At 39.1% G+C, this 14,850-nt stretch overlaps 1 protein-coding gene across 1 annotated transcript; it reads left to right on the forward strand.

Annotated features, from left to right (window-relative positions):
* Positions 1–6,930: 6,930 nt before the first annotated feature.
* On the forward strand, positions 6,931–8,775 carry DCAF8L1 (DDB1 and CUL4 associated factor 8 like 1). Its single transcript, XM_033201640.1, is given in 1 exon segment — positions 6,931–8,775. A coding segment is annotated over 1 exon segment (1,833 nt). The 5' UTR covers positions 6,931–6,942.
* Positions 8,776–14,850: the final 6,075 nt, after the last annotated feature.

Below are 14,850 nucleotides of genomic sequence, written 5' to 3' on the forward strand. Positions count from 1 at the left end.
GGAATGGAGTAGGCCTTCTGAAAGGTCAGAAGGCTCTGCAAACCTTCAGGGGAGAATAGCTGAAGGCAGCTGTTTTCTAATCCTGAGGCAGAGGCGAGGAGTATGTGCAAGGGAGGGAAGGGAAAGTTATCTTGCTCAGGCTTGTTTGTTTGAAGTTGCCTAGCAACAGACCTTTGAACATCCACACGTGTGACGTTCCCTGAAAGGGAAACAATAAATGTAATGACCTGCAGGTTGTGTATGCTCCAGGCTTTCGGCATTGTGCCTGCACTGAATAAAAGCAAGCAGTTCCAGCTTCTCAGGGCTGCACTTTGGCCACTAGAGCCAGGCAGTCCCCCAGCTGCTCTTACACTGCATACCTGTGTCTAAGTATTCATTTCATCCGTTGGTTGGCCAGGGTCTGTGAGACAGATCTGGCACTAGGCGTCACTCTCCTTTTGCTCTCTATGGTGCTCTCAGCCTTGTCTTTACTTAACCCTCAGGATCAAGGTCCTTCAGATGGATCACAAGGCTCCTAGGTACTGGGTTACACCACTGGCTATTTCTAGAAAGAAAACAGATTCTTACTCTTCATTACTGGAGGGGTTTTAGATCCTTTAAATTTTTCAGAGAGGACAAAGCCACCTTTCTTTTTCTAATATCGTCAGCTACTTATAACATAACTGAAACCCATTATTTTAATTTTTTTCTCTGCCTCTTTGTGATTTTTTCCTAAGGATGCCACACCCCTTCAGGAATCAAGAAAAAGACAAAGGATAGAAGAGGTGAACTAGAAGGACACATTCATGATGCAACAGAGAATTTCATGGATGGCTCACCATATCTCTCGATTACTCACTATATTTTGAAAAGTTTTCTAATAGTACTAACCACATAAATCATGAAAACAAGTGTCTCACAATATGCTTCTTCAAGAATTTTGCAATCTAATAAGAAGGATCTAGCATGATGTAGGTAAAATAGTAAGGTAATTAAATACATTGTGTAACAAAAATAGGGATAAAAGCATCTTGAGACTCTAAAGTTAAGATCACAATGGTTGTCATAAACATTCTTTGACTCATATAGAAACAATATTCCATATAAGTCCCATATATTTCCATATATTTCCCAGCTCCTTAACTAGATATCAGAAGTTTCTCAAGGGCAACAAACATCCCTTTTCTATTATCCTTTCTCACCACCAAGCAGTGTCTGTCACATAAAAGATGGAATGAATCTGTGTCGATCAATCAAAACGTGCCACTGCAGTATACTGATTCCACTGCGAGGTGGGGAAGGTCAGTGAGATTTTTGCTCCTCACTTATTTTGTATTGAAAGGACACTTATGGCTCAGGTTCAAATTTCAAGCTACTGCTACCCAAATAGAGTTAAAACTAAAAGCTCAAAACCCCACATGGCAAATAACTACTGACACGTACTTCATAAAATTGTATCTGTGCATTAACAGAAATTTCTGTCAGAAGCTAAATTAGGCATCCAAAATACTATGAACACTGGGTATATCATGTGTATGTGGAGCTAAGTGGTAAGGGAAGACAGATTACTTATTTTTTTAGGATTCTTCTTGTATGATTAGAAAGCACTTGCATTTAACCTCTGATAAAGTCTAAACAGTTCCTTAAGATATGTTTTTTCCTACAGAAATATATTTTATTTATTTATTTGTATTTTTTATTTTTTTGAGACGGAGTCTCACTCTGTCGCCCAGGGTGGAGTGCAGTGGCGCGATCTCAGCTCACTGCAAGCTCTGCCTCCCGGATTCACGCCATTCTCCTGCCTCAGCCTCCCGAGCAGCTGGGACTACAGGCGCCCGCCACCACGCCTGGCTAATTTTTTGTATTGTTAGTAGAGACGGGGTTTCACCGTGTTAGCCAGGATGGTCTCGATTTCCTGACCTCGTGATCCACCTGCCTTGGCCTCCCAAAGTGCTGGGATTACAGGCGTGAGCCACTGCGCCCAGCCACAGAAATATATTTTATTAATAGAACATTCCAAGATGTAACTTAATTAGTTAGGGCAAATGTTGATGAAAGGGAAAGTTCATACCAGTATATGTTTACTAAAATTTTAAATAAAATTCACTTAAATCAATTCAACAAATGTTTACTGCACCTCTACTGTATAGAAAGTACGGAATTAGGTAATGGTTTTTTTGTTTTTTTTTTTTTTTTTTGGCAGGATCTCACTCTTTTGCCCAGGTTGGAGTGCAATGATGCAATCTCAGCCCACTGCAGCCTCAACCTCCTGAGCTCAAATGATCCTCCTGCCTCAACCTACTGAGGAGCTGGGCACATGTCACCACACCCAACTAATTTTTGTGTTTTTGTAGAAATGGGATCTCTTGCCCAGGCTGGTCTCGAACTCCTGGGCTCAAGCTATCTACCTGCCTCAGCCTCCCCAAATGCTTGAATTACAGGCATGAGCCACTGCTTCCTGACGGATGTGCTTTTTAAAAAGAAGCAAACAAAATGTCAAGGCAATACCATAAATGTCAGTGGGAAAATTTTATACTTAAAATTTAACTCTGTACTATTAATATTGTTTTACTATGGAATATGCTACAGGTTCCATCATGTCTTATTTATTAGTTTTTTTTTAATTAAAGAGTAGAATGGCATACATGACCTTTTATTGTTCTTTACTATTTTTCTTTCTTACTATTTTGAAAATAATATCTTCAATTTTTCATAAAAAATTTGATTATCAAAAGAAAAGGCAAACATATGTGGTAATACTTTTAGTGCACACCTCACAAATGTCAAAGCTTACTGAACTGCTCACAATTTTATTGTTGTTGTTAATGAACCTTTTAGCAAACCACAAAAAAAATTACCTCCCGATTCAAAAGCTCTGTTCTTAGCAGAGGCCTAACATGGATGCTATTTAAAATTTGTGGCTGCATAGTTTTAAATATTTGATGTTCAAGAATGTTTCCTGCTGACCAAATAACTCCTCCTCTCAGAAATATGGGAAGGAAAAATGGGAAAAATAAGCTGAGAAAAGCAAATTGTTCTTAAAATAAAACAGCTGGCTGAATTAAATTGAGTCAATTACACTTCTTACATTGAAATGCAGTGTTTAGCAAAGAGACAATAATATTGTGATGATTTAATTTTAACATGAGATTCTCACAAAACATGTAAAATGTACAAATATTACAATTATCAAGAAATACATGTTAAAATTTTAACCCTCTGAGTTGACAGACTGTATCATAGTGAAACTTTTCAGTGACAGTAGAGCTAGAAGAAAATGTGAAGGTTATCGTTTAATGCAGCAGTAATTAAGCAGGTAGACGTCTTAATTGTGGTGCGATTGGCCTACTTCTCCACAAGCTAAATATCTTTGCCCATCTGGACGTGGTCAATGACCTACTTTTCTCAATTCTACCAGTATTGTATACTAACTCACAAAAGTGAAAAGTAATCTACTTATTATGAGAGGAAGTAATGCAGTTGAAATGATGTATGATATTTAGCAATTAATCTTACTTAGATTTCTCATATATTATGGGTAAATAAACTTTCCTATAAGCAATTTTATGTTGAGTCTCAAATTTAACCCCAATGTATGACAAAAAAGCAAGCCTAGTATGAACATATAAACATACATTTTTTTCGTTTTTACATCTTATTTAACATTTTATTTTATTATTATTATTATTTTGAAATGGAATCTCACTCTGCCACCCAGAATGGAGTGCAATGGCGTGATCTTGGCTCACTGCAACCTCTGCCTACTGGGTTCAAGCGATTCTCCTGTCTCAGTCTCCTGAGTAGTTAGGAATACAGGCGCCTGCCACCATGTTAGGCTAATTTTTAGTAGAGATGGTGTTTCACCATTTGGCCAGACTGGTCTCGAACTACTGACCTCAAGTGATCCACCTGCCTCGGCCTCCCAAAGTGCTGAGATTACAGGCATAAGCCACTGTGCCCGGCCTTAATTTAACATTTTAAACATGGTTTTGAATCTGCCTCCCCTTAGCTGGACATTTTATAAAGATAACATAAATCTACTGTTTCTTATGAAAATTTCAGAGAATGATCTTCAGCCTGAGTCTTAGGCAATGTTGTTTGCATTGCCCTGATGTAAAATTGTTCAATATTAGATTTTTATGTTAACATTAAACTGAAAATGGATATCTCCCTTAGGTTATTCACTATTATCCATCCTCCATGGAATGTTCAATAGAACTTTTTTTGGTTTTGTTTCATTCTTCTATATATCATTCATAAATATACAGCTTTAATACATGAATTCACCAGAAAAATACTTACTACATACCTATCCTGTGCTGAGTACTTTGTTGTTTAGGATAAATAAGCATGACTATCTTGTAAGTGGATAGTCAGAAACTTATAATCTTTAATAACTTGAAGGTTTTGTCATCCTCTAAATATAAAACATAACTTAATATTCTGACCTAAGTTCTAAAATTTAAAATAATCGACAATGTAGTTTGTCTCAGTCAGATAGACTAGGCTATTCTGCAGTAACAAAAATTCCCCAATTTTCCAAAGATGATGATGATAAAGTTGATATTTTGCTTATGCTACATATCTATCATGGGTTATTGGGGAGGAATGGGGGAAGTGTTCTCTGTTCATGGTAGATATTCATGGAGACTAGCTGACATCTGGAACATTGCAGGTCATGAGCAAACTGGGGAAAGAGATGTGTGGATGGCCATACATTAGCAATGAAACAAGCCAGCCCAGTAGTAACAAACAGCACTTCCTCTCACAAGGGAGCAGGTAAATCTGGTCACACAGTCCCATCCAACCATATAAAGACCTGAAAGTACAGGCCTATCACATACATCAATGAGAGAAAAACCAGAAATATTTGTCAAATAGCACTAATAACTGAAGAACCAGTAGCACTTGACAAATCATCCCACTTAATGATCACTGAATATTTGGATCACCTCAGTTCTCTGATACAAAGTGTATCTAATTGATGAAAGTGGCTACACTAAACAACCGATTTTCACTGTAGAACAAACAGCCTTCTATTGGAGGTAGATGCCATGCAGGACTTCCATAACTGGAGACAAGAAATTAATGCCTGGCTTCACAGCTTCAAAGGCCAGGCTGGCTCTCTTGATGGGGGTTAATGCAGTTAGTAACTTTAACTTGAAGCCAATGCTCATTTACCATCTGGAAAATCCTAGGGCCCGTAAGAACCATGCTAAAGCTACTTTGTGCTCTAAAAAAGGAACAACAGGCCAGGCGCGGTGGCTCACGTTGTAATCCCAGCACTTTGGGAGGCTGAGGGGGGCGTGATCATCACCTGAGTTTGGGAGTTCTAGACCAGCCTGACCAATATGGAGAAACCCTGTCTCTACTAAAAATACAAAATTAGCTGGGTGTGGTGGCACATGCCTGTAGTCCCAACTACTCAGGAGGCTGAGGCAGGAGAATCACTTGAACCTGGGAGGCAGAGGTGGCGGTGAGCTGAGATCGCGCCATTGCACTCCAGCCTGGGCAACAAGAGTGAAACTCCATCTCAAAAAAAAAAAAAGAAAAAAAAAAAAAAAGAAAACAAAGCCTGGGTGACAGAACATCTGTTTACAGCATGGTTTACTGAATATTTTTAATCCCCTGTTGAGTTCTACTGTTCAGAAAAGAATATTCCTTTCAAAATGTTACTGATCATTAACATTGGTCCTGGTCACCCAAGAGTTCTGATGATGCACAAGGAGATTAATGTTTTCACATGTGCTAACACATCATTCATCGGTAGACCTTGGGTCAAGGATTCTTTTAGACTTTCTAGTCTTATTATTTAAGACTGTCAGTCTTTGCACTTCACCATTGTGCCCCAGATTATTCCTTCAACTGGCATGAAGAGGGGTATGGCAACTGTGGGATTTGAACCATCATTTAACAAGATATGGGAAGTGAATAGCATTTGCTTACCATGACTTTAGTTTTAGTTTCACCTTCCAAATTAGACTTCTATACACTTTTTAAAGTTTTATTTAAGTTGTACTTTCATCATCATACACAGTAGTAACAAAGCCCTTTCTAATAGTCGTTGTATTAGCTACCTTGTGGTCTTAATGTTCATGCTCCTGCAAGATCCTTTCAAATCCCTTTTTGTACCATCACTTCCCTTTCCCTTCCAGCATCAGTACTAATGTACAGCTCTTTAGTCCTCAAGCTGCTGAAGGGGCTTTTGCCCAGGTGAAGAGATTGTAAAGCATCTGGGACATCTGGGAGTTGATATGCTCATCCCTCCCAGTGTGGCCTTTAACCAATGACTGAACAGTGTAGGAGTATGAAAGTTCACTCCCTTGCCTGGTGTAAGGATAACTCAGACGTAACTTACTCTCCAGAGTTCCCCAGGAGGATCGTGCTGAAGCTGTCCTCTGAGGGATGTTCACCTGAGATTTCACTCTTCCTTGCATCCACTGTCTTCCCTTAGATCATTTTCTTAAATTAATCCAACATACATCCTCATCTCAGAGCCTATGTCTAACTTAAGATACACCTATAGTACAGACCTCTCTGTCATGCCGAAATATTGCCGTCTGGTGGCAAGACTAAGAATATCAGAGTTCTTTGCATTCACGGCGTGACCTTTCTAATAAGAGCATTTTCCAACGTGCGGCAAGTTTCAATCTTCAAAAAAACCACAGCTACTCACAGTGTAAGATGCCTGTGGGGGTGTGGCTCTGGGCTTGGAAAAATTAGAGCAGTCTAGACCCTGAGCGGAGGCGAGCCGATAAGAAGCCTTCTGAACCTCACTGGCTCCCGTAGTGACGTCAGCCTTGGCTGATTAGTTTGTCGCCCCTTTTAGCCAATCGGGTTGGTGTCTCTTTGCCGCTAACCTAGTGCCTTCTCCGACCGTCCGTCCTCAGGACAGGTGTGCTCTCTTGCCTGAGCTTTTAGGGGTTGACTTTTCCAGTTCCAGATCGGCAAACATCGTTCGAGATGTCCCACCAAGAGGGCAGCACAGATGGCTTACCAGACTTAGGGACTGAAAGCCTGTTAAGCAGCCCAGAGGAGCAGTCTGGAGCAGCAGTGGCGACGGTGGCCTCCTCAGACACTGAAATGGCGGCCGCAGAGCCATCGACCGGAGATGGCGGTGATACCAGGGATGGTGGTTTCCCGAACGATGCCAGCACAGAAAATCAAGACATAGACCTAGAAAGTTCAAGTGAAGACGTCGAACTTGAAAGTGTGGAGGATTTTGAACATTTCCTCGTGAGTGGTGAAGGTTTATTTTATTACCCCTTAGTGGGAGAGGAGGAGACAGAAAGGGAGGAGGAAGAAGAAGAGATGGAGGAGGAGGAAGGGGAGGAGGAAGAAGAACAGCCTCCGGTGTGTCCACGATGCGGTGGCGCCAACCATGAGCAGTGTTTGTTAGAGGAGGATCGGGCGCTGGAGGAGTGGATTTCCTCAGAGACGTCTGCCCTGCCCCGACCTCGCTGGCAGGTCCTTACTGCTCTTCGCCAGCGGCAGCTGGGTTCAAGTGCCCGCTTTGTATATGAGGCCTGTGGGGCAAGAGCCTTTGTGCAGCGTTTCTGCCTGCAGGGTCTTCTTGGAGGCCATGCTGGTTCTGTCAGTACTGTACACTTTAACCAGCGTGGCACCCGGCTGGCCAGTAGCGGTGATGACTTAAGGGTGATAGTGTGGGACTGGGTGCGGCAGAAGCCAGTACTGAACTTTGAGAGTGGTCACGATATTAATGTCATCCAGGCTAAATTCTTTCCTAACTGTGGTGATTCCATCATGGCCATGTGTGGCCATGATGGACAGGTGCGGGTAGCAGAACTAATTAATGCATCGTATTGCGAGAATACTAAGCGTGTGGCCAAGCACAGGGCACCTGCCCACGAGTTGGCTCTGGAGCCAGACTCTCCTTATAAGTTCCTCACTTCAGGTGAAGATGCCGTTGTGTTCACCATTGACCTCAGACAAGACCGGCCAGCTTCAAAAGTTGTGGTAACAAGAGAAAAGGATAAGAAAGTGGGACTGTATACAATCTCTATGAATCCTGCCAATATTTACCAATTTGCAGTGGGTGGACATGATCAATTTGTAAGGATTTATGACCAGAGGAGAATGATGTGAAGAAACAATGGAGTACTCAAGAAATTCACTCCTCATCATCTGGTTAATTGTGATTTCACAGCAAGCATCACCTGCATTGTGTACAGCCACGATGGCACAGAGCTCCTGGCCAGCTACAATGATGAAGATATTTACCTCTTCAACTCCTCTCACAGTGATGGTGCTCAATATGTTAAGAGATATAAGGGGCACAGAAATAATGCCACAATCAAATGTGTTAATTTCTATGGCCCCAGGAGTGAGTTTGTTGTGAGCGGTAGTGATTGTGGGCACGTCTTCTTCTGGGAGAAATCATCCTGCCAGATCATCCAGTTCATGGAAGGGGACAGAGGAGGTATAGTAAACTGTCTTGAACCCCACCCTTACCTACCAGTGTTGGCGACCAGTGGCCTAGATCAGCATGTCAGGATCTGGACACCCACAGCTGAAGCTGCCACTGAGCTTACTGGGTTAAAAGATGTGATTAAGAAGAACAAGCAGGAACGAGATGAAGATAACTTGCACCATATCGACCCGTTTGACAACCACGTACTTCGGTTCTTCATGCGTCACCTGGCACAGAGAGCTCGTCGCCGCCGCTGGAGAGGTCATGGAGCTGAGTTCCCAAATGAAGAGCTGGGTGAGTCTTCCAGCAGCTCAGATACATCCGAGGAGGAAGGCCCAGATCGAGTGCAGTGCTTGCCATCCTGAAGGCCTCATATCCAGTCTAGCTAGATGTTATCTGAGTACCCTGGACTTTAAAATTCAGTCTGACTAATTTAGAATTGTCAATAGATGAATAGATTTGCTTTTTGTCTTCTATTTTTCACAATATATGCTGAAAACCATCTCTTCCATCTCCTCTCCTTTCTTCCTTCCACACATCGTTGTCTCTCATTCCTTTCCTCTGTTTCTTTATGCCTCTTTTGTTACCCCTTATATGAGTGCATACACAACCAACTTATGCCTCTTTTCTTTGTTCCTTTATAATTTACCTCTAAAATTGCATAATTTTGTTGAAAAAATTAATGGCCTTATTAGATGCATCTACTCATTTCAGACATTCTGAAAACTATTCCTTTTTTACTTTTTTTCTCTTACCAATTTATTTTGAAGATCAAGTTCTTCAGTTGACTTGAAAATTCATAAATGTGTTTATTCTTAGAGGTAAAATAAGGCAAACCATAGTTCTTTGAATACTGACACTTGGACACACACAGTCTCAGAAAAGGAAAAGATAAGTATGTGTAAATTAATTCCTAACACTTAGCCATACACACACACAGCTTCAAAGTTGTGGTGACAAGAGAAAGAATAAGAAAGTGGGACTGTATACAATCTCTATGAATCCTGCCAATATTTACCAATTTGCAGTGGGTGGACATGATCAATTTGTAAGGATTTATGACCAGAGGAGAATTGATGAGAAAGAAAACAATGGAGTGCTCAAGAAATTCACTCCTCATCATCTGGTTAATTGTGATTTCCCAACAAACATCACCTGCATTGTGTACAGCCACGATGGCACAGAGCTCCTGGCCAGCTACACACACACACATACACACACAGCCTCAGAAAAGGAAAACAAAAGAAGTAGTGTGTAGATGAATTCCTAATTAGATAATTCATCTCCTCAGAGCAAATAACTTGGGATTATCCACATTTTCTGAATCCGTATGTTAATAATATTGATTAATTTGAGCACACTGAAGCTGGTAAGAACTAAATTAAATTTAATCACATGACATTGTTTATGCATTAAATTTTCTTGAAGTTTTATGCTTGGGAACTCCCACAGGATTACATTCCAGGAAGTCCTCCTGAGACAAGCATCTCCTATAAGATGCCAGCTAGGAATATAAAAATCTCTCATATTTGAAAAAATATATTTTAATTAACTTTTAAGAGTAAGTTGCAATAAAAATTGTTTATACTTACACACAGCCATTTGATACTGTTGGTAGAAGAATCCTATTTGACATCCATGCATTGCTTAAAATTTAGCTGTTTTATGAGTTTGTTTTAAAAATTGTTGCAATAAAGATTGTTTATACTTACAAGTGATGTAGTTGGTAGAAAAATCCTATTTGACATCCATGCATTGCGTAAAGTTCTCTCAGCTGTTTTATGAGTTTAAATTGTTTAAAAATTGTTTTAAAAATTGTTTTAAGCTTTACTTAATATAAATTTAAGTTACTAGATGTTCAATTACTGTTCAATAAAATATCATTTTTATTTTATACGTGTTATTTGTGCAAATGAATTCAGAAGATCACCTTTTCCCCAACACGATGAAATATACCACACCATTTTTTTTTTTTTTTTTTTGAGACAGGGTCTCACTCTGCCACCCAGCTGAAATGCAGTGGCACAATCTCAGCTCACAGCAACCTCTGCCTCCTGGTTTCAAGCAATTCTCCTGTCTCAGCCTCCTGAGTAGCTGGGACCACAGGTGTGTGCCACCACACCCAGCTAATTTTTGTATTTTTGGTAGAGACGGGGTTTCACCATGTTGGCCAGGTTGGTCTTGAACTCCTGACCTCAGGTGATCTGCCCACCTCAGCCTCCCAAAGTACTGGGATTACAGGCATGAGCCAACACATCCGGCCTATACCACACCATTCTTTGCAGACTTTTCTTGGGAAAAGGATGTAATGAAACATCCTGTGTCCTGACAGTGGCTTTTCTTTGATAATACTTCTTGAAATGAGTATTATCTCTGTGTTTTTGGGAGAATGTAGAGTGATTTGCATAATGAGATTAGAATTTAGAATGGAACATAACGACTGAAGTTCCTGCTCACTGAGATTCAAAGTTAGGGACAACTGCCCGGGGGTCTGGGAGCCTCAAGAAGCCCCTACCACGGTTTGCTCTCAGGAAAGGATATTAAGAGTCCTAAAAGAGAATTTACGGGCCATAAGAAGAGAGTTATAAACTAGAATTCCAAGTTTGGGGCACCCTGTATGACTTCATGGGATGCATACCAGCAATAATACTAACAAAACATTAAAAAAAAAAACCATCATTTGGTATTTCAAGTGACACTGGTGTCAATGAGAGCAAAAGTGAAAGCAGGTAAATTATGCAGTTTTTTTCCACCTGCTGTTTAGAAAGTCTGCCTCTGTGGGAATTTATACTCTGCTCACTTAGCTAAACTAAAACTTTACTCAGAGTTCCCTGAATGGTTCTGAGACTGCCTCTTAACAATAGTATAATTATCAAGACCAGGAAATTAACTATATTATAGAGCTAATTCAAATTTCATCAATGTTCCCATTAATGTTTTTCTTCTTTTCCAGCATCCAAGAATATATGTCAATCGTTAGATCTCCTTAGCCTCCTCTCATGTGTGACTTTTTTTTTACTCTTTTTTGTCTTTCATGACCTTGACAGTTTTGTAGTGTAGTGTACTGATCAGGCATTTAGTAAAATACATCCTATTTTGAGTTTTCCTGATGTTTTCTTATGATCCCATTGAGGTTATTCATTTTTGGCAAGAATACCACAGAAGTACTATCTACAGTTATTTTTGAGGTGTGTGTGTGTGTTTGTGTGTGCACGCACATGCGCATGCGGGCACTTAGCTGTAACTGTTTTCTTCCTGTCTGACACTGAGTCCTGAAGCTAATGCCTCATATTTGAGGTTTTTCTTATGGCAGTACCCATTTTCTAGTAACCAATTTTGTGGCAGTCACAAAGGACTAGATTATGTTATAAAGACTACAACTGGCATATCTCAGTGCTTTAAAACCAAAGGTTTATTTTTTGCTAATGCTAAATGTCAATCACAAGTTTGCAGAGGGGCTTTGCTCCTGGTTGCTTCTCAGATATTCAAGCTGATGAAGCATCCACCACTTTCAACATTTCTGGTCATCAATGCAGAGAGGAAAAGAACTTTGGAGTATCTTACACCAGCAATTAAATGCTTCAGCCTTGAAGTGACATATGATGCTTCTCCTCTAAACTCATTGTTTCAGTCTAGTCACATGGCCTCCCTTAGCTATGAAGCCACCAGGAAGAGCATTCCTACCATGTGCTTGGAAGCAGGGGACCAGAAATATTTGAAAAACAGCATCAATGATGACCACGTTTCTACTATGATGGTTTGTATATTTTTAAATTATTTTACAAAATCATTTTCTGGCTGCATTTTATGCATAATAAAAGTTTTGAAAAAAGCTAAAAAGCATAAAGGATAAACACCAAATTATTCCTAATTGAACCTTCAAAAGTTATGCATGTGTGTTTATGTTTGTTTCCTTGCATCTGCTTTTCTCTGTGTGTGTGTGTGTGTGTTGTGTGTGTGTAATCAGGACCACACCAGAAACAGAGCTATACCAATAAATTTCACTTATTTTGAAAATCTTACCATTTCAGCACAAATTCTTTGAAATGACTGATGTATTAAATAACTAAATACTACTTCACTGCATATATGCAGACCTTTTTTACATTTTTCTTTTTAAGACATGCAGTCAATTTTGATATTCTCCTATTATAAAGCTGTGATCATATAATCTATTAAGATACATTTATTCTGTTTTTCTACTTATTAGCATAGCATATAAAAACTGGATATAGTGTCATGAGATTTTGAGGTTTATATATGGTAGTTAGTTTATTATTATTCCTGAATTATGCAATTGTGAATAAATAAAGTCCTTGCTATACCACACCTCATAGCACATAGTGCTCTTACCTGCAAAGCAATTTAATCTTAATTCCAGAACATCATCATCCCCACAGATGAATGTTAAACCATCTTTTAAATAATAAATGTTTTGGTGTTCATCTTCTTGGCTTTTCCAAGCATATTGTTATGTTATCTACCGATTCTTGTGGGTTTCTCTTATTTAAAACCTACACTATGGCAATCATGAGAATGAGGCTTTCAGAGGTCTAACTGCAGGGATAATAATTGACAGAGGTCCCCAGCTACTGCCTTCCATTGTGACATTGGCACAAATGCCATGCTTCTCATGAGCTGTTCCCAGCTAATGACAGTGTGGCAGAGATGCTAAGACAAACCCATTCTGGAAAACACAGGGCTCTTCTGACAGCCCATTTTGGCTCAAGGACTGTTGAAATCTTCTTATAACTGTGCCACAGTCTAATACATTTCCTGCCCAAATTTATCTCCTTTTCTCTCCTGCACAATGGTTAGACTTGCACCACAGTGTGATGACTCTTCCAGCTCCCTCCGGATTCCTCCCCATTTTTCCTTCACAGGCATTTTCTCCAATAAATTTCTTGCATGTTTAATCCCATCTTGGCATCTGCTTCTCAAAAGACAGGAGCTAACATATACATCATTTTGGGTTCGTTTCTATTCTCTTTACATTAGAAAAAGCATGTTATGTTCTTTGCTTTCTTGTTTTAGATTTTAATGGTCAAGATTCTAGATTAGTGCCATGAACCATGTGATTGATCAGAGTAAAATGCACAGTATCATAAGGAATAGATTAAGGAATAGGTTTCATTGGAGGATTTACATGGCAAGAGTAGCAAGAGAAGGCATGTATATTCTGATTTTTCCATCTTTCCACAAGGAGCCATGCCATGGTCAGTCAAGTGGAGGGACACTTCCTGTTTCCTACTTTTCCTTGTTAGGGGTCAATTGTGAGAACAAACTCATCACTGTAGGAACAAAATGTTGTGTTACTAGGATATCAAGGTTCTCTGGGAAACCTAGTTGCCCTGCCTTTGGAAACACTGAAGTTCATGATAAGTGTGTAGCCCTGCTCTCACTAAGTGGGAAGTCATCCATCCCTGGAGAAGCTGAGTAAAAGTACACCTCCTCTCCCTGGGAGTAGGGGGTGCTCTAAGTCTCAGCCAACTAATTGCTTAGCAAACTGAAATGGGTTCCCAGGATCATACTTGGACATTTTTATTTATTGCTTGCTCCCACTTTAAAATGTTAATTACTGTTAGTTCAACTTACCACTTTTCATGATATAGAGGTGTCCTTATATTCATATTATATTAACAAAATTTCTAATGCTAAGCAGTCTTTTCATTCCTGAAATAGCTCTAATTTTTTCTCAGCAGATAAGTCACTTAATGAATGACTGAGTTTTTTTTTTTTTTTTTTTCATGAAATCAGGTATTCTCATTTAAATATACTTGAGATTAGACTATTATGGAACATGGTTGCAGGGAGGTATGTGTATGTGTGTGCACATGCGCTCCTCTCTGTCTATTAACTTTGCCAATTACTGATAGCCTAATTGTGCTCTATTCAAAAGCAAATTGCTTGGCTTTCCATTATTTTATATAAGATTAAATAGTTTATTTAGCACAGGAATGATTATATCAGAAAAACAACACAACATCTTTACTTAGAACTTTTTTGAGAATCTTGATACATTTTTCACTTTCTTCCATGTTAGTTAATTAGTTCAGATTTTGTATACTTACATCATTTTAGACAATTTTTATTTTCCATATAAATTATTTTTCAGATTGATGGAATGGATGTATTCTGTCTCTATATTTCTAAACACTGAAGTTTTTCTCTTTTATGCTTCAAAATATATTTATCAATGTTTTCTATCATTATTTAATTTGCCAAAATTTCATGCATAAAACACTTGTAAAAAACAAGTATTCTACACTTAATTTGCCAAAGTTTCATGCATTACTTTTAAAACTAGTATTCTATTTATTGTATTATAATTGAATATTCATAATATGATTATTAATTTATGCTTCAAATTTTCTGATTTTTGATGATTTTCTTGTTCTTTCTACAATTGTTATCGAATTTATTAAATAATTTTTATAAGG

Source organism: Trachypithecus francoisi, unplaced genomic scaffold, assembly GCF_009764315.1.
Source record: "Trachypithecus francoisi isolate TF-2019V2 unplaced genomic scaffold, Tfra_2.0 Lachesis_group6, whole genome shotgun sequence".
NCBI lineage: Eukaryota > Metazoa > Chordata > Mammalia > Primates > Cercopithecidae > Trachypithecus > Trachypithecus francoisi.